The sequence below is a fragment of the Pteropus alecto genome, unplaced genomic scaffold, assembly GCF_000325575.1.
Source record: "Pteropus alecto unplaced genomic scaffold, ASM32557v1 scaffold95, whole genome shotgun sequence".
NCBI classification, from domain to species: Eukaryota; Metazoa; Chordata; class Mammalia; order Chiroptera; family Pteropodidae; genus Pteropus; species Pteropus alecto.
Window position 1 is genome coordinate 21,004,283 of NW_006441071.1, and position 21,280 is coordinate 21,025,562.

Below are 21,280 nucleotides of genomic sequence, written 5' to 3' on the forward strand. Positions count from 1 at the left end.
GAATGGTTTGTGGTTTCACTTGGTTGAAGGTATAGATCAGTTTTTGAGCAGCTCTTTGTTGTTGAATTTCCTACCAAATAGGAAGAATTGATAAAAATATTGGTTTATTACCACATTCCTACTAATTAATGATCATAGAGTTTCTAGAGGCCTCCCACCACCTATTCGATGCCCACCACTCTTCACTCCAAAAGCAAAAGCTCTACAAAACAAAAAGTAATAAAATACCACCACCTTCAAAAAAGAATAGGCTATCCTTCGGGTTGAAGACAATGGCTTTCAATCAGCCAGATCTCCATTCTTTGACCTGTCTCTCTGGGCTCTGGGTCTCTGACTTACCCTGAGACAAAGATGAAGCACAGTACTCTCCTGGAAGATTTCGTGCCATGTCTGCACAACCTCAGGAAGAAAGGACTTTACAATGAAAACCTGCCCTGACTTGAGAACATCATCCTCAGACCAGGTGCTGATGACTCTCATGGCTTTGCGGAGGCCACCATCCATCTCCTCTCGGGACAACACCTGGATCATTGCAGCTCTCCCATGCTGGGACCAAGAAGACTCACTTTTACCAAGATTCAACGGGGAACTCTCCTCCAGCCTGTAGACAGTTACTTCTTCTCCTGCTGCAAACAGAAGTGTAGGCAAGGAGTCCAGTGAGAGCCCTTGTCTGTGACATGGACAGCATCTTAAATACCAACTCAGAATCAGTTTAGTTTCCCAAATGATCAGAAGAGAATGAGAATTTCACCTACACAGGAACTAATAGAAAATAAAGGCATGGATCTGGACACATTTATGTTATTTATTGTCCAGGAAAGAGGGAGAGGGAGAGAAAGGACAAAGTATCAGATGATATGTAAGAATTAAGTTGTTCTTATTGTAGACTATAGCTGGACAAAAACAAAATCAACTTAGTAAGGACATGCTTCTTTCATTAAAGTCAAATACTTCTAAAGAAATAATTTGATCCATGTTTTTCATTATCATCCCCCTTATGAGCATTCTTAAACATATTTTCTAAGTTTTCTAAAATGACCCTCCCATGACATTTTAATACCAAAATATACCGATATCTGTTAATGTGCTATATATGTATATTGTGCTTTATATATAAAAAGAAAAGGATGTTTTTGCTCCCTTGGGGGGGTGATATCATCCCCATTGAGAATGCATAGTTTTAACCCAATCAAGTTAGACAGAATCAAGGTTATACCCCAGAAATTCTCCCTGCTTTCTTTGTTCTTTTGGACAAGTATTTAAAACTTTATTTTCCTCATCAGTAAAGTGGGAGTGAGAGTAACACTTAACTAATTGGGTTGTAAAGATTAAATATGTTAACCCGGCTAATGTGAACTAGAACCTCAGATACAAACTCCATCCACTTAAAAGATTTTAGACACAAAATGCTCTTTGACTGCTATACAGCTTCTACTTTTAGGCTTTTGAACAATTCTTATGAAGCCTAGACCCCACCTAATACAGCGTTCAATGCTTTATAACAGAAATAACGTATTGTAGACACAACTTCTGTCCAGCCCGTGGTTAATTTTCCCCTTTCATTTGCTTCGAATGGCTTTTGTGTGTGTATGTGAATACTGTATTAGTATACCAACAAAGGAATCTATTTGCTCACTCTTGCATTTAATTGCTTACCAAAAAACATGTCTAGGTAATGCTTAGTGCCATATTTTCAGGTATTTATTCTTGGTGCCCATACAAATGCCCCTGAAGATCCCTTCAGAGTGCTAAATACCTAGAGGGTTTAGAACAGAGTTACTGAGTTGCAAAACATGGATCCAAGGAGGAGAAGGCATCTGCATCAACAATCGGAGCCACCTGATCTGTCCCCGTGTGAAGAATGTGAGGAGAATCAAGATCTAGGACAGCGTGGGGACCCTTGTTATATTGTCAGTTGGCTGAAGAGAAACTCTGGTGGCCTTGGCTAACGCGAGCACATTTTCTTTCCTACTCTAGCCTTTAAAAATGACATTTGCTCTCTGAGCTAAGAGCAGCTAGTTTATACAAAATGAAACAAACAAATAAAAAAAATGTACAAAGCATTTCTCTTCAGATGCCTGCCTGTTAGCTTTTACCGTACTGATATTTATCGCTTTCTTCTGTGTTTATTACACATGGTTGGTTGGTTCTTTTCTTTCCTACTTCCAGCTTTAAATTGGTGAATGCCAGGTGCAACATTATGCTTTTTCCCCAACTGCTGCTCATTATAAGTCCCATCCCCATAGCATAGATGCCGGCCGGGTGGTTAACAAGAGTTTCCGTTTTAGGAAATTAATCTCACTAAACTGCAACTATCAGCAAAAGAAAATTTTCAACTAAAGTGATGCAAAGTGGTTTCCCTTTTGATTTACTATACGTTACGCCTTCAACCTTGGCACAGTCTCAAGAAGGTAGAAATGGCACTCACCAAACAGTTGGATTGGCGTAAATGGTATGGTCTGAGAAAGCCTCATTAAATTGTTCCTTTCGATGGCTGCAAACAAAACAGATTTACTACTGTAAGTATGCACCAGTGGGTTGAATCTACAGCAAGCCTCCCTACATCGATATATTCATATAATACTAAAATATTTTCTTTCAAAGACCTCTTATTTTTACTTTTATAAAAAATGTAATCTATAATATGGGATTTAAAGCAAACTATGTCTTCTAAGACTGGGATACCCCAGTCTTAGAAACAGATATGAGATTATATATCATGGTCTGAGGTAGGGCTGTCACCTCTCCTCTCCTGAACACCAAATCCCATGCTAATCCATATGGAATTTTCTTTTATAGGGCATTTTAATCTATGGCCTTCGTTCCCTGGTTTTTCTTTTCTTGAGCAAATCTAATGCACAGTGGACTGTGGAGACATCTACTGTTGATTTTGCACAGTTCACCTTCTTTTCCCAGAGAGAGCTAAAGACGAATTTTAATTAGAAGCGAGTGATCTGCATTTTCCTGTTAAAAGCCGTATCCTAACAGATCAGTCGACATGAGTTACGGTATTCCTCACCAGAGACTTTCTTAAGTTGACAGCTGGAGTCAAAATAATGGATTATAGCTGAGCTAAAAGACCTAGTTATAAGAGCCTGGAATGTGGAGCCTGGAATCCAATGAAGAAATACTATTCACTACAGAGGAGAATTCAGGATAAGGCAGTATATTACTGGACCCTGAACATATGACCTTGACAGAATAATAATGAAAATTTTACATCATTAAACTCCCACTCATGTACTGAGCTTTAGATTGTGTAAAAAGCTTGCCTGTGTATTATCTCATCCAATGCTGTGAGCAATGATGCCCAAAAGACCACCCAATGGCACAAGTCCATTTGGTTGTAATATTGCTTTGCATTTCACAGTGTTTCCTTCTTAATTTGGTTGTAATATTGCTTTGCATTTCACAGTGTTTCCTTCTTAATTCCTTCTAGCCCACTGGCAGGTTGTTCCTCGGGAAGGGAAAGTGCAATGATTCCCACTTTGACAGGAAGACAACCGAAGCACTGTGAAGTGATGTTACTTAAGGGAGTCAAGACCCTTGATACCTTGTTTAATAGTAACATTCTTGTAAGGTGTGTTCATGAACTTACTGTGTGAGAACGGCATTCACTCAGTGGGTATGTTCACTGAGGGTTCAGTGAGTGTACAAAACCCTCCCTCAGAAAACTATTCTCAGGCCTATCTCTTTCCTGATCCAAAATCTGGAGATCTCTGGCTTTGGGCTGGCTTTAAGCTTGTAAGGCACTTTTATATCTCAAGGTCATCTTTCTCCTTCACAATATGGAACTAGCCAATACAAACAATATTAAAAAAAAAAAAAATTCATCTACGGCCATGCTACCCTGAACAAGCCTGATCCTGTCTGATCTCAGAAGCTAAGCAGGGTAGAGCCTGAATAGTATTTGGATGGGAGACTACCTACGAAACCGGATGCTATGGGCATAAAAAAAAAAAAAAAAAAAAATTCAAGTTCTCTTAAATCCTAACAACTTGTTTTCCCAGTCAATGGCAAAGCAAGAAATCTAAATATTCTTCTCATCAGAGTGAACAACTTTTCAAGCTGGGATTCATAGCAATACTACAAATTCATCAGCGTTTCTGTTTATAACTGCAGAATCACAGACATTTAGCTCAGTTGACATCTCTATGTGCGCATGCATCCTACCTGAATAATGATGGTGAGGCTCTTGAGGGCTTTTTAAGGAGGCTGAGATTTCTGAAATTATAGAGAAGATTGGCATTTTAATTACTTGGCTGGAGATAAATACATGCTTCTGAATATATTGCCTTCAAAGTTATTATTGAACAGGTTAATCAGAATGGCTTCTTGGTAGTCGAAAAAGATTGCCTAATATCCTTTAACCACATTATTGAGCATGGTATCCTGACAGCTTCCAATCATCAATGCAATATCTCCAAACATATTTATATAGGGAATTGAAGAAAGACAGGTAATATTAGCCTCAAAGATGTATTTCATCTGAACCAATTACACCTCTGGGTTGCAAAAGGCACTCAGCTGCCCATCACACTTCATGACATCCCAGAAGCACAATTCTCCGAGCTCCCTACCAAGATGCAGTACCCATATAAAGACATTATTAATACAAAGTTATTAGCAGACTACTTCACTGACCTAAAATGACAACAAAATGAAGAAAACATATTAAGAGGTATATATCAGAAACAAAGGAGTGGGTAGAGATGAAATCAAGGGATTTATTTGGTTACAGAAGGACTGTGTGTTGGGAACACCTCCTGCAGGTTTAACTGGTTCTCCTCTATGTGCTCAAGTCCTAAATTAAAAGGCTCCAGAGAAATTCTTTGCAACAGTTTTGCCATTTCATAAAATCAAAATTAAAGTAGAGAATTTCAGTCTCATAGTGGTAACTGCTTTATACCTAGTAGACTAAGCAGCATAATGAGCCCCTTTTCATAGATCTCTCTGGCTTCTTATTGCTGGATAAGGAAAGGAACAAAAATCTCTTCCTTTGGGGGTACTTGGTAAAAAGTAGGATCAGCAGAAAAGACTTTTTCTTTCTGAGTTCATTTAATCATGACAATAAAAAAAGTATTCAGTTCCCACTATAGGTCAAGCTAAGTGTCACAGATGTGAGTAAGATATGTCTCCCAACCTAGAGAACAGCAAATATGAAATACTGCGAGAGAAAGACGTGTAAACTATAATCACAGTATAGTATGTTAATAATAGAGGTACATAATAGAGGTATTACAAAAGCTTATGGAAACTTCATAGACAAATAATAGGAAATATTTAAAGAGTATGGGCATCTAAGACTGAAAAAGCTGAATTTCAATCCTGGCTTTATCACTTAAAGAGCTATGAGATCTTGTTCACATTTGTTCAACACATGTATTGAACACCTGCCATGTACCAGACACTGGTCTATGCTTAAGAGAATGAGCAGTAATGAACACAGATAAAGTCTTTGGTGTGTTCTAGTAAAGAGAAATAGAAAATAAATAAACTAACAAGTAAATATGTAATGGATACAGCACATTACTTATATATCAAGTTAAGAGGATTAGAAAATATGGGGAACAGGGAGGTTACTGTTTTATATAGAGTGACTAGTCAGGACCTCTTTGATAAGGTGAAATTTGAGCATAGATATGAAGAAAGAGAGGAGGAGAGTCATATGTCTTGTGGATAAACGAACATCATTCCAGGCAGCGGTAACAGTAAATGCAAATGCCCTAAGGAAGGACCACACTTGCTGTTTTAAGGAGAGTATGGCCAGAGTGCATTGTGCTGAGAGAAAATAAAGTTAGAGAGTTGGGGAAAAGGAAGCTGACTAATAGGCCCTCGCAGACGGCGTTTGGACTCTGCTTTTACAGACTGTGATGCAATACCATTTGAACAGAAAAGTGACTCAATTTGACTTTCAGTTTAAAGGGTTAGTCTCGCTGCCCTCTGGAAATAGACAAAGAGCAATAGTTTGGTGGTCATCCTATAATCCAGGAAAGCGATGAAGAGTGGTATGTGGAGGTAGAAAAGTGATCACAGTCTTGATATATTTGAAGGACTTACTGATGGGTGTGATGTAGGGATATGAGAAAATGTGATTACAAGATTTGGCCTCAGCAACTGGCCAGAGGGAGTTGCCATTTCCTGAGGAGGAGAAAGGAAGTGGAACATTTTGTCCAAAGGCAAAGTTGATAGCTAAGAGCAGTGGTGTGGGAAAGGCACTATGAATAATGAAGATTGACAGCTTGAGAAAAGGAAGAAGAAGCTACCAGAGAGAACAAGAGTTAGTCAACAAAGAAATAGAAGAATAGCCAGGGAAGAAGAGTCTCACAAAAACTTTAAAAATAGATAATATAGTCAAAGTCAAAGGCCACCAATTTGATGAGTACTAAAAGGAGGTCATGTGACTTAGCAGTTGGAATGGAGTTCAGTAGAATGGTAGAGACAGACACCATGGGCTAATGATCAAATGTGAATACTTTCTCAATTAATTTGGAGGTGAAGGACAGGAGTGACAGTGTGAAAGCTAGGTAAAATCCAGAAAAATATTATTTTCTTCTTTTGTATAGAAAATTACTTAAATTTCTTTGTAGGTAGAAGAGAATAAATTAACTGCAAAGGAGGTACTGAAAACCCAGTAAGTAAGGTGAAACACAATCGCAGAAGAGAAGGTGTCCAATCTACATCAAGGATCAGGACTGTGGAACAGAGCTGGTAGATTGTGGTGAAGTTGGAGCGTAGTTACTCAGAGTCGCTTAACTAGGCTGTCTCAAATGGTTCAGCCCAACTTAGCTCTTTAGGGCAGAGTCCTACTGAAATCACAAAGGAAAAAGTATTCATGTGCAATCTTATGAATGGCTCTTAATGAGCAAGATGTAAAAAAGTGACAGTAAGAGTAGTTAAAGTGCCTAAGTCAGCTCAGTGGTTATACCCTTATGGAGAAAACTAGAAAATCACAGACAAAAACAGGTAATTCAAAAAATTTTAAACTAAACATCAGTCCTGATTTACCTGGAGAAAGACAGTCAATATTCTACTTGTCTACTAACCTTTCTACTTTGCATAGTAGTCGAAAATCGTAGAATTTCAAGAACTACAAAAATCCCAGCAGAAGAGTAAACCTTATCATTAAAAAAATGAAACAATAAAAATAAAATGTTTAAATATAAAAACTTACTTCCAACTCCATTTGAACTTCTCAACCTGTTTGAAAAATTAAAGTTTAGATAATGCTTTAATTTTTTCAATGATCAAAGAAAGGAAAAGTATGTGAAACAGTAACATTGCAGAGTCTATATGTGTGTGTGTATGTGTGTGTGTGTGTGTGTGTGTGTTCACCCAACATTTGGAAAATATCAGTTATATCTGATCCCTATCTTTATCAATAGAGAAATAGTTTATAGCCAAATGATTATTTTCATAGAAAAATGAGTACCAGATATGCATGTAATTCATTTACTGTGTATGCCCTAAGCTAACTGAAAAGCAGTTGTTGGTTTTGGTTTTAATTAGCTATGTGATCACACAACATATATAAGATTTAACTGTGTTTGTGTTGTTCTAGATCAATTAAACTAAAGGGTTCCTGAACTATGCAAAGCAGATGTCTACAAATTAGTCTGTGTATGTCTCTAGACAAGCCTACAAATCAGTTTCATTAGCCCACTTGGCCCCTAAACGTTCACAGGCTGAAATTAGCTCTCTTTAAACTGTTACTTGCTCTGCTCAAGTGCGCAAGTGGCCACAGGCAAGTTTAAATAAATGCGTTCAAAGAATATCTCCAGTATTTAAGGTCCTTAGGGAAGAAAGTACAATTACAATTATTGTTTAATTTCATGCTGCAATGACCCACTACTCTGCATGAGCGCAAACTACTGAACCTTTGGGAGAAGAAATTCATGTGCACTTTAAGTCTAGAGGCAGGCTTGCACAGAGAAACCTTGAGGAAAGCTCCAGAAAAAAAGGTCACCTCCAATGGAGCTGTCTGCAAACTGAAAGTCACATTCCACCTGCTTGCTCTCAACTGGCCCTTTGTAGAGTAGATGGTTTTGAATTCTGCTCCTATGGCTGTATGGATAGTTAATTTGATGATATAACTGGAAAAGTCCAGTAAACACTACAAACAAAATAAAATAGTCTTCACTAGGTTGGTTTTCAAATTTTATTTCTCTGAATAAATAAAATTCCAGGAGGATACTCAAGTCTACAACTATGTGAGTTCTCTATCTCCTCCCTCTCTCTATATCCCTATCTTCCTTCCTGTCTCCATTGTTCTCAAAGTTACTGCCTTGACGAACACTTAGGATGATAAAAAGAAACCAAAAATTAAAAAAGATCAACTTCGTAAACAAAAAGAAAAAATTTTTTTCAGCAAGAATTATTTTAAAAACTAAAGAAAATACTTAATCAAGTCTTCAAGTATTTTTCTTTCAGCAAGACAACTTCATTTCTACTCTTTAATGCAAATTTCATAATCTTATCTATCAGAAAAGACATTATTCCATGTGCGCTTTTTTGACACTGGAAAGACAAATGCTTAATTTGCTGTAGTAGTAGATGTTTCATCGTGTTCTTAAAAGGCACTGAAATGAGGTCTTATTGCCAGAAACAGGAAAACTTGGAGAATAAACAATTTTCATTCTTGCTGAAAAAAGAAAAATATTGTCATTGGAAACATATTTTTTCCCCCTGCTTTTTATAAACAAATTAAACCTGTGTTCTCAATCAGGTTAAAACAAACGAACAAACAGACACAAAAGTCAAAGATGCTTAAAGACATTTAGAAATACTCACAGGTAGTTCCTACCGAGGTTGGTGCTCTGGGAATTCCACAGAGAGTTTTTACTCAGATCCTGAGCAAAAAGGAAAGGTCATTATATGTTCACCCAACATTCTCCCATCCCAAGTTTCCAGTAATACATTTGCAAAACACACTACTTAAAGGGTATAGTTCTTTTCTTTCCCCTTCGTCTAGCTCAATATTTTTCTTCTACTAAACATACTAAGCCTAGGCTTAAAAGATGCATAATGTTAATACAAAATCAGAACAATTCAACATATTGACGGACTTTAACAGAATGGAATTATTTTTATAGGAACATCGAAGAGAAAATGTAATATATAAAGGTTTTTACAGAAATCGGAGTGAATATATAAAGTCAGTTAATGACATAAAAGAAGAAATGATGGTCATCGTGGACGGGAAACATCAATCATTACATTATTATGTCTATCATCAGGAGATTATTGTTTCAGTTGATTACTTAGAATAACTTTACTTTGAAATTATTTCATTGTATCCCCTATTTAGATTCAACCGTTATTTCTCAAAACCTAGTACATTCCAGGCATTACTCTAGGCATTTCCATTGATGTTATTTTTGTTACCCGCTATCAATAGTCTCGTAAGAATAGCATTAGTCCCAACTTAGAGATACAGCTACTGAAGCTCATAGGTTAATTGACATACATGGCTTTGAAACCTAAAAAGTGGCAGAGCCAGGATTTGACAGGGCAGACAGGTCCCTGTCTCCAATTACTTTCAAGCTGTTTTACATATTATTTTCAAAACCTTTCACAGGTTACATTCCTACAAGAACATTTGAGGTTGTTAGCATACATTCATACAGGTTATGTGTAGATAGTTCCCAAGTTCACACAGACAATGTTCAAACCAAACCAAAATTAGACTTCCTGGGTTAGTCTAACTAGATCACACTTCCCACATAGTGGATGGCAGTAAAACAGGCACATTTTTGTAGATGGTAAGAAAAACAGACTGCAAAATCGGAGAACCTCAGTGTTGGAGAAACACTGAGGGTCCTTTACCCTGCAATGCCCAATTCCCCTCCAACACATCTGCAAAGAGGTTTGCTCAGCCTGTTTGACTAACCATACTAAGTGAGGAACTTAGTACTTCCAGAAATAAACTATTCCATCCTTGGAAAGCTCTACTTGCTAAAAATTCTTCCTCAAATTAGGCTGAAATCTGTCTCCCAGTAGCTTCTATATGTTGATTCTAGCTGTACCTCTTAAAATAAATTAAAAATATCTTATTTTACTTCCACATGGCAGCTTCATATATTTGAAAACAGTTTCAAAAATTCCTGGATTCTTTCTTTCATTCTAAAAATACTCAGGATAAATTATTGAGTGAATAGATAAATTACATAAAGAACAACAAGGAAAGAATAAAGTAGAGGAGTGTGAAACAAATTGAGCAAATATTCAAAGTAAAGATTTAAATGTAATATGTAGAAGCAAATTAAGGGACATCAAAGTAAAATGGACACAGTTAAGAAGTTAGAGAAGGACTATGTGCATGACTTTTTTTAAAAAGCATCAAATAAAAAGTTTTTACCTCTTGAGACTGCTTTAGATAACTACTGACTTGTACAGCATGCCATTCGATTTCTTTAGTTTTCATCTTCTGATATATAGTAGGTTCTAGACCTTGTTAAAAGAAGGAATAAAATTAGAGAATACATGAAAATGTGTTGCATTCAAATCAGTTCCCAAATAGAAAGACCTGAACACAGTGCACTCATCTCAGTTTAAATATAGTTTCTTTCTCTTTTTAGCAAGTTTTACCAAGATTCTTTTGTTCGTTTTTCTAGTTGAAAGTTTTTATTCTAATAGTATTCTATACTATTTTTATTCTCCAAGTTACCTTTACATTTATAACAATTCATACTTCTCTATCAAAGTCAAGAATTAAAATATCCATAACCTGTCCTCCCATAAAACAACACCTCCCCCTGCACCCTCTTGTCCTTGCTTTATTTAAAATATGTGAAATTTTAGTTCCTAATTGTTAGGAATCCTTCCTGAACCAGTGCATCAAGCATCATAGTAGACTACTTGAAATTACTTTTTAAAAGCAAAAACAAAAGAAAGATAGAAAGGAATGCCAGAAAATGGGTTTCCTTAAAAAGATGACAAAAATCCTTGTTATTATTATTTTTTATATGTGGTACCTACAGAATCACTAGCATACAGTGCTTGAATCAATTCTGAGAATAATACTTATTAATAGCCCCTGACTAAACATAGGAGATAAGGGTTTTTTTGCTAATGATTTTATGCTGGGGGGTGGGGTGGGGAGTGAGGGGAAGTATACAGGAAGTACCAAAAAATCTATTGGAAAACCACAAAATTTCATATATGATATTTTTTGTAATATCATGAAATTATGACAATTATGGTTGCAATGATAGCACAGTATTATAATTAAAGTAATATACCTATAGGAAAAGTTAGAAATACACTTTTCTTTTTCATTGTTAATTTTCTCAGAACTTTACTTATGTTTAAAGAGAGCTAACTGACAAGTGAGCTCCCTATCCTCAAGCCTATATTTTTTAAAAAATTCTTTTTCAATTAGTACGACTTGAACAGGTCTTTAAAAAAAAAAAAAATGGTTCTCAACTCAGGATGTGCTTCAAGGAAGATATTGGGCTTCTTTGCCTCCTCAGATTAGCCAGGCACCTGGACTTTGTGCCTAGGTCTTCTCTCTCCTTCTGATTATCATACTAAATGAGATTCTTTCCCAGACTCCTCCTGCCACTCCCATCTTTCTCTGTTTGAAATTCATTGGAAAGAATTTAAATAATTTAGGGAGACGGGGGTGGGTTAAATGGATGAAGGTAGTCAAGAGGTACAAACTTACACTTATAAGATAAATAAGTCCTGGGGTGTAATGTACCATGTGGTGAGTATAATTAACAATATTATATTGCACATTTCGAAGTTGCTAAGAGCATAAATCCTAAAAGTTTCCATCACAAGAAAAAAGAAGTTATAACTACATGTAGTGATGGATGTTAATTAATTTGTTGTGGTAATCATTTTATATACCAAATCATTACATTATATTGTACACCTGAAATTTACCCAATATTATATGTCAATTATATCTCAGTAAAAAAAAAGGGGGGGGGGACTTAATTTAAGAATGATATATACTGTGGAGGATTGCAGTTTGTCCCTAGATATGCACTAAACTAGAAAACCAACCCTCTGTCTAGAATTTTTTAAAGTATGTAAATAGGTATTTGTCAGGGAAAAATAGGGAGATGGGCCTTTCTGTCTTCTCTCTTTGTATTGAGCCTTGACTGAGAATGAGGGGTAAAGGGTGTGATAGCCATATTGAATACCCACAAGCCCATTAAAAACTGTTTGTTTAAAAAAAAGATCTATAATAATTTAAATATCACACAATTTAAAAAATATATTATACATAATATAAATATACATTAATAAAATGGATACATTTAAATTGGTGCTAGAATTATATCTTTGTGTATATTTGATTTATTCAAAATTATGGGCTCTATTAAACTGTGTGATTCAAGGAGAGATGACTAAGCTCTCAAACCGTATCTGTAAATTGAGGGTGTTCCAAATAATTTAATTTATAAAGTTCCTTTCAGCTTAGAGCCCACTTGATTCTCAGTGATTTAACAGACAATTGAGTATTTTTATTTATTTTTATTTTTTATTACTTATTATTATTTATGCCTACAGCACCTGGTCTTCCTAGGTGGTCTCCCATCCAAGTACTAACGAGGCCCGATCCTGCTTAGCTTCTGAGATCAGACATCGGGCTTGTTCAGGGTGGCATAGCCGTCCATGGACTGTGGCTCCACTGCAGCATGAACCCAGGACATTCTGCATATAAAGCAGATGTGCTAACTGCTACACTATGGAACCACATCCAGTATTTTTAAAATATAAATCAGGTTTTATCAACCCTGACATTGACATTTTAGGCTGATAGCTCCTTGTTAGGGGGCAGGGCTGCCCACGAACTGCAGGACATTTAGCAGCATCTCTGGCCATTGCCCATGGTTGGAAACCACCAACCATAGCAAGCAGGTTTTAAAGAAGCGTAATAACATAGATTACAATACAATGTCTATTTGTACCTTAAGTTTGGTATTTCAAATAATTTTAAATCTTCATGAGTCCTTAACCACATAGTCCCTTCTGTTTAAAAATTAATAAATTCTCTTATTATCTAATGCAAGAAGTTCAAGGTTCTGATCATTGTTCTCAATTCTGTTCATAACCTGCCCTCATCTTACCTGTCCAGGCTTATTTCACATTCTACACCTAGATCATACTCTTCATTTTTAGCTGGTCAACCCATCTTCCATCCTCCACGTGCGCCATTATAATTAGGTTTAAGGGATACTTGCTCATTAAATAAACACTATTTGTTGGCAGTACTAAACAATCACCTCAACTCAATCCACTGAGCTCTGTTTAAGTGTACACATCAATGTCACATGAACCTTAGGACTATAAAATTAGGCAAACCCCTATAAATGAGACTAAAGGAAAACAACTCTGAATATAAAATACTATCTAAATCTTAATTTTTCTGTTCTAGATCCTGACAACTATTCCATTAAACAAATGAAAATTTTGTCCCTTTCATAAAAACTAAAAATAGAAGAGAGATATTTTCCTAAAAGGGTATTCTCACTCTCTCATTCCCTCATCTCCACTTGAAAGAACAGCAAGGATCACCAGTGTTCTAAAGACCATGGCCTAAGGAGACTCTACCAGAGTTTTGGGGACCCAAGCATGCAGACTGTTACATACTTAACTGACTAAATTTGGACACCGTCAGCCAGTTCTTCCTGCACTCCTCTTCCTCTAAGACGTTATTTTCTCTTGGCTCTGAATTTGATTGGTCGCTTTGACAGCAGGCATTCACTGTTATGACCTGGAGAGAAAAATACTCTTTGTAACATGGTGACATTAATCTGAAAACAATGAGTCACAGTAATAGAGGTACCATGATGAAGAGCAGTAGTTAGTAACACTGGCTGCACATTGCAATCACCTAAGAAGCTTTGAATCCCCATCACACATGCTGGCACTTCACAAGCATCTATGTGACTTTTCTCCTCATAGTCATAATTGAGAATCAGAGTGGAAAGCAGGGTTTCTCAAACTTGAGTGTGCATCAGAATCACCCCGGGCTGTGTTAAACCACAGATCTCCGGGTCCCACTCCCAGAATCTGTGACTCAATAGGTTTGAGAGGAGGGAGAATTTGACTCTAGTTAAAGTTTCCATGCTGACAGGAGATCAAAATTTGTGAACCATTGGTATAAAGAGAAAAAAAGAATGTAAGGCTTGGATCCCAAAGAACTTGTGCTAGAATTCTAGCTCTGTCACTTAGAAGCTGTATGAACTTGAGTAAATTACTTAAAGTCTATGAGTCCCATTCCCTTCATCATTAAAACAATAGATAGCCAATAAAATGGTGCCATATGTACTTCCCAGAAGCAGAAAAGAAATGGGGTACATTCATAAACTATAAAGCAATAAGAAAATGCAAGTTATCAGCACTTGAGCTCAGTTGCAATTCCTAGTTGAACTCTGGCCATTTTAATGAGTCCAAAAACTAAATCTATTTAAATTCATATTTCATGGATTCTCACAACTCATGGCATTTTCTCTAAAAGAAGAGCCTTCTTTATCAAGCTAAATCTCTCCCCCAAAAGGTGATTTCACATCATTGTCTTGATATTTATCTCTTTGCTTCTAATTCTCATTCTAAAAAGAACTGAGCTGCCTTAAAAAAAAGTGTCAAGATTATTATACAGAAATATACATATAGGATAGAAATATATAGAAAAGTAAAGCCAGGCATTAAGATCATGAGAGGTGAAGTTTTGTAGAATAGCTAACTCAGATCTCAGGCTTCCTAACAATAAATAAAAAGATTCACTAAATGAAAATGAAAACATAATATATTGAAATTTGTAGGATATAGCTAAAACAATGATTAGCGGGAAACTGATAGCACTAAATGCCTGTATTAGAAGAGAAAAAGTCTCAGATCAATGACCAAAGCTTCTATCTTGACAAACTAGAAAAAAAAAAGAGCACCTTAAACTCAAAGTTAACAGAACAAAGGAAATAATAAAGATAAGAGCAGAAATCAATGAAATAGAACTCAAAGAAAAATTAATGAAACCAAGAGTTGGTTCTTTGAAAAGATCAATAAAACAGATAAATCTGTAGCCAAACTGGGCGTAAAAAAAAAAGAACACAAATTTAAAATATTAGTAATAAGAGAAGTGATGTCACTACAGATTTCACAAATGATAAAAAGATAATATAATACTATAAACACTTTATGCCAATAAATTCAACAACTTAGATGAAATGGACAGATTCCTTGAAAGTTACAAAGTTCACTTAAGAAGAATCAGATAACCTGAAAAGCTCTATATCTATTACAAAAATTGAATGTGTAGCTAAAAACTTTTTTACAAAGACGGTTTCACTGGTTAATTCTACCAAATAATTAAGGTTGAAATAATATCGATTCTATACAAACTCATCCAGAAAACTGAAGAGGGAACACTTCCCACCTCAGTCAATAAGCCCAGCATCACCCTGATACCAAAACCAGACATTTAGAGTATGAAGTTATTTTGTGTACGTGGCACTTCAGAATAAAGAGAAAACAAAGAGTAGCTACTACCTCAATTGCCAAAAACATAAAAGACACTTACTGGCACCTGTAGTCCTTGTGTTTTCTTCTTTTTCTTCGACGATTTCTTCTCCTTGGTTAGCATTTTCTCTCTGATCCACACTGACTGCCCTGTCTCTGAGGATCTTGAAAGATCTGTAAGGGAAATGGTTCACAGGAGAAAGCTGAGGATGGTACAGGAAGAACCAGTTTGTTTTATAGAAAGGACTGAGGGAATGGAGAGAATGAGAATGCAGTCAAAAGCCATAGAATTAAAAAAATAACAATAACAACAATGCAAATAATTTAAGTTTTTTTATAAAAAAAATATTTACTTCTTACTTTTAATCTTACAGATCTTCAATTTCTCCTCTTTGTGAAATCTCAAACTATGGCTCCTAATGAAGGCCCTGTCTCTGTGGAGAGGATTGATCCAAAAGGATGTGTCTGGCTGCAGCCCTGGTCCCACCTCTGAGCAGCCACTACTCTGGGCCAATTCTGCTGAGTTATCAGATAGGGATCTGCCCCGGGTCTGCCTCTGGCATTGCCCACTCTGATAGTCACTGTTACAAGTGGAGGCCAAGCAGGTTTGCCATTTTCTCTTGATGCTAAACACATCGGTTTCATCACCTTCTGAAAATGCCCAGTTCACATATCCACCTCCAGTTCGCGTGCTCTTGGTTTGGGAAAGGAAGGAGGTCACTTTCACAGGTGCAGGTGCACAAATCACAGTGGGCAGATCTTGGTCTCCCCTGTTTTGTCTGGGTGGTATTTGAACAACTGGCTCATACTGCTGCTTGGGTTCAGCCACTGAGCCCTTATCTGAGACGACTGGGGTCTGCCAAGTCAGATGAACATGGCTCTCACTCCGGATGACCTGTTCAGTTGCCAGCACACCTGTACCTGCTTCTACAGATGGTCTGGACAGAGGCAGGTCAGTTTCTGCAGAAAAAGGAACTTGCTTTAGATAAGAAGGGACCAGAAGAAATTTGCCATACTTTGGGTATACTTGCCTGTCAAGAGATACCCCAGAAGCAACTACACTATTTTCTGTTTCTCGCTCTTCCTGGTCATTTCTTATATTTGAAGTTTCTCTCTGACTGTCTGTAACCTCAAGAAGGGGTCCCCTCTGCACTCTTGGGGGATGCTGGCCTCTGGCCAGGCTCCGCAGCAAAGAAGGGGGTGTGCTATAATACTGGTGTTTCTTCTCTCCAGAGATCTCTGTGTTGCCTAGAACCTCTGCACAGATGGCATTGCTCCAGCTGTGGGGAAGTTTTTGGCAAGTAGAACGTTTTCTGTTGGCCAAGAGAGCCTCATCCTCTTGTAAGGTGTCAACAGCAGAAAGGACTTTTAGAGTATCCACTGTCAGGGCAGAGAGGTCCTGTAGGTGTCCCACCTGGCTGTCCAAAGACAGTAAGGAGTCCTTTATAAAAGATACCTTTTCATTCATTTCTTTCAGTTGGAAGTACATCTCTGTAACCCTAATGGTGAAAGAAGGGAGAAAAACAATAAACATTTGGAAATAGTCTTTAAAGAGGCAATTAAGTTAAAATAAGGTCATTAGGACAGGCCCTAAGCCAATATGACTGGTATCCTTAAACAAAGAGGAAATTTGGACACAGAAGGAAGATGATGTAAAGATACACAGGGAGAAGACTACACTATGAATGATGCACCTACAAGCCAAGGATTGCTAGCAAACACCAGAAGCTAATGAAGTAAGGAAGCATTCTCCTCTAGAGTGATCAGAGAAAGCATGGCCCTGCCAACATTTTGATTTTAGACTTCTAACACACTCAGTTTTTGTACTTTGTTATGGAAACCCTAGGAAACTAATACAGCTATCTAAGCTTAACAGCGAATGCAATAAATCAGATTTGCTGACATAAAAATAAACTCATATGCATAAAATACAAAGTTTTAAAACAAAAAATAAGTTGGAAATTATTCTAACAAATATAATGAGATGTTGAGATGTTTGAATACCTTGATAAATCAAAAGCTTTTACAAATTATTGCAGAAAAAAAATCATAAAGACTCCAAGGGACATGAACAGACAATTCACTAAAGATAAAATACGAAAGGAAAGATAAGGAAACAGTAAAGTATTCAATCTCATTAAGGAGACAAGGATGCAACATAGGGACATTCGATTAGGCAACATTAATATAAAAAGGCTATAATTTCACTATGCTAAAGCATACAGATATTATTTACATTATGAGGTAGAATATTATGAAGCCATTAAAAATCATACTTATATTGTAAATAGTCATTTCCTTTGGCTATATATGATGTCCGTTATGTTCTGCATTGTATACTTTTAAATTCGGTATAAAACTTTTAAGCAGAGAAAAAATAAAAGTTAAAAAATGCTTACACAGAATGTTTAATTATTTGAAGAAATGTTTTTGTTTTGATATCTAGAGGAAATAGATAAGCAAAATACAAACTTGTATCATTTTAACTAAAAATATATAGAAGACTTAAATGTAAAAGGACCAAAATTTCACAGTGGGCTCTGGCTTATAACATTGTTTTTTCTGTCTTTTCTTCCCCATTTTATTCTTTCATTTGAAGTAAAGAGTATACTTCCCAATTTCACAACATGAAAATCTTTGATAAATGGGAATAAAGTAAAAAACAGCAGGGAAGGAAATCTATCTGACAGTTTAATGGCTGATAGCACCATATGCAGAAATAAAAAATGATCCCCAGTCATATTGTGGGGGCTGGGAGAAGCATGAAGAGTTTAGCACTCATCTGTAGCAAGCACTTCCCAAAATAGTGTTAGACATCCCCTCTCTTGAGATCCCCTCAAGTCACATGGATTGAGAAATCTATTTCCTCTTTCTGGGAACTTTGCACACAGGAATTAAATAATAAAGAGGGTGGTATTTTCCATTTGTGTTATAGTGTATGTGGGTAGAACCATCTCTTTCAGGCATCTGCTGTAGAATTCAACTTCTAGAACTCTATGGAGGCTTAATAAATGTTTCCTGACCTTCTGGAACTTGCAAAACTAGAATTGGCAAGGCTGACGAGAGAAAGAGCATAAAATACATGTATATTCCCTTCCAAATATGCTTAATTAGAGCCTCTCCATCTAGTGCACTGTTTCATCTAATTCAAAACAGTACAATCTGAACAGCAGTAATGGAGACTCATTAAGTTCCATTAGCAGCAGTCACATCAAATGGATACAATAGAAACCAGCAACTATTCACAGCAACAGGTGACATGCTACAATAAAGACCTGTTAGACAAATAACCTGGTCACCCTCAAATCCAGTCTTCTTGCTTTTATAGGCATTTATCTTCTAAAGCATTATGTCCTGTGAAACATACTTTAATTATATTCCAGGACCACCAACTACATTAATTTAATCTAGCCTTTCAGCCATCCTCACATGTTAAATAAATTCTCATAATTTTAGTTTCCTCTGTGCAAGGTTTAAAGGTGCAGGGAACACCAGGATGGTTATTGTTTTACTGTGGGCCTTGGGAGAATATATTTTAAAATGGTTATAACAAGTATAATTATAATCATCATGATAATTATAATATTCGCTGAGTGCTTACTACGTGCCAGGCATTTTACAAAGGCTGTACGTTATTATTTTATTTAATCCACATGACAGCTCTATAAGGTAAGCATTACTATTAACCCTTTCATGAAAAGAGGTTAGGTCACATGGCCAGTCACGTGGTCAGTGATAAAGTGAGGCTTCAGACCGAGACAGTAGGACTCCATGTTCAGTGGCATTGACCTCTACACCCCAGCACCTCTCAGCAACTCACCAGGGATCTAGGTAAGTTCTTTTGGGGAATCTTAGAGTCCTGTGAAGTGTTAAATGAATTACATCAATGTTTTCCGTACCGGGAGGTGTTTAGTTATAAATGTTCCTAAATAAGGCTTCACAGCCTAATAATAATATGAACTGCTCAAACTATAACTCTCTACTGTGTCACCATGCACTTGAGGTTAAAATGTTTGAACTTTTTAAAAAAATATAGCATTTCCCAGATACAACGTACCCAAACATGCTAAGTATGAAGAAACACCTAATTAACATCTTACTCCACAGAGCAGAAAGGAAAATGCTGGCTTACTACTAGGTCAAAATGTAGCCAGCATTTCAAATACAGAAAGTAAGCTATAAAACAGCCTTAATATGTTTTCTCTTTCCACTTTTACAATTCACTTAAATTTATAAGGACATAGGTGATCTCTTCTTTAAAGGTAGGCAAACATGAAAATATCCTCCTAGTCTCCTTTCCCTCCCTCTTCAAATGACTGCTCAATTACCTCAGAAAACTATTCTTCCCTCTCTCCCATACCTCATTTGTGAGGTCCCCAGAAAGACCTCAAAAAGAATAATCATGTAAAAAGAGGGCTGGTAAAATACCTCTATCGAAAGGGAACATTAATTATGTTTTGAAGTTAAATTAGAACTTCATAATCAAATTCTAGAGCCCTTAAAAACATCTAGAATATTTTTCAGAAGCTACATACTATCTATGTTTTAATTCTCTATTTGAATCCTCCAAAAACTATTCAAGAGAAATTTAATAGCCTGTGATGATTAATGGTGTTAGGTGTTATTATTATTAATATTGAATTAATGCTTGTAAATGTCTGGTTCTCAAGTTTGCATTCTATATTCTCTTTACACATAATACTACCTTCTTCTAGTTTTCCTTATAATCCTCTTATCAATTTATTTTAGTCTTCTCCATGAGATCCTCTTCCTTCGTCCATTATATAGGTGTTGGCGCCTCTCAGGGTTACACCTTCAGACCACTGAGCTTCCTCACTCTATTTGGACATAATCACTTCCTCTGTCATAGTTTTTTTTTTTTTTTACAGTAAGAAGATGGCTCCCAAATCACCTTGTCCAATTCAAACTTTGGCCCATGGCTTCAGATTCACACATCTACAGCTTTCAAAACATTTCTGGCTAAATGTGCCACAAGAATCTCAGAGGCAACAAATCTAAACCTCATTGCTTCTCGCCCACCCCATGCCTTTTGTACATTCTTTATCTTGGTGGTGCCACCTTTCACCTAATCACCCCTGCTGTAGATCTGAGAGTCATCTTGGACTCCATCCTCTCCCTTAGCTCCACATCTAGTCCCTAACTCACCTCATGGATTGTCCTTTCTAAGTATGTCTTTATTCATCCCCTCTTCTATGGTCTGAATGATGGTATCCCTCCAAATGCCTCAGGTGGTCTCCTTAGTTCCAGTTCTGACTCCTCAAACCCACACTGTAAATGAAAGAATCTGCCTAGAGGATAAATCTGTTCATATCAGTGACCACCTAAAATTCTTACAGTGTAAAATAAGGGGTTCTCCATGACATTGTTCATAATCTTAGGGTGAGAGGGGATTATCTTGATCCCATCTTATCTATTTATTCCCCTTTCCTTAAGGTTTGGAACAGATTTAAAAAGAAATTATACTCAAAATTTGGGGAGCTTATTTATACGTACTAATAAATTTCTCTGCACCCTCACTATCTACCAGCACTCTGCCACATAGTTCACCTATATCTTTCATGTAATCTTCACAAGAACTCTAAGAGATAGGTCTATTTTCACATCCACTTTACAGATAAAAGGACTAAGGCCCAGAGTAAATTTGCCCAAGTACATACAGCTAGCAGGCGGCAGAAGCAGGATTTCACCCCGGTTCTGTAAACTCCTATCTGGGTATGTTTCATACTAAACTAAGACTCTAAACTAAGAACCAAGCTGGCCCCAGGACTCAATGAGCATAGCTATT

General features: G+C 36.6%; 1 protein-coding gene across 1 annotated transcript in view; it reads right to left on the reverse strand.

The window, feature by feature from the left end:
• TRPM6 (transient receptor potential cation channel subfamily M member 6) overlaps positions 1 to 21,280 on the reverse strand; it is a 144,426-nt gene that overhangs the window by 14,818 nt on the left and 108,328 nt on the right. The window contains exons 27-36 of the mRNA XM_015594555.2: positions 15,835 to 16,973; positions 15,536 to 15,648; positions 13,606 to 13,729; positions 10,358 to 10,449; positions 8,791 to 8,849; positions 7,175 to 7,200; positions 4,174 to 4,224; positions 2,429 to 2,494; positions 340 to 626; positions 1 to 70 (exon numbers count right to left, since the gene is read on the reverse strand). The exon at positions 1 to 70 is cut by the window's left edge and continues 9 nt beyond it. Of these exons, the coding sequence (XP_015450041.1) occupies positions 1 to 70; positions 340 to 626; positions 2,429 to 2,494; positions 4,174 to 4,224; positions 7,175 to 7,200; positions 8,791 to 8,849; positions 10,358 to 10,449; positions 13,606 to 13,729; positions 15,536 to 15,648; positions 15,835 to 16,973 (2,027 nt within the window). The remainder of the gene's footprint in view (positions 71 to 339; positions 627 to 2,428; positions 2,495 to 4,173; positions 4,225 to 7,174; positions 7,201 to 8,790; positions 8,850 to 10,357; positions 10,450 to 13,605; positions 13,730 to 15,535; positions 15,649 to 15,834; positions 16,974 to 21,280) is intronic.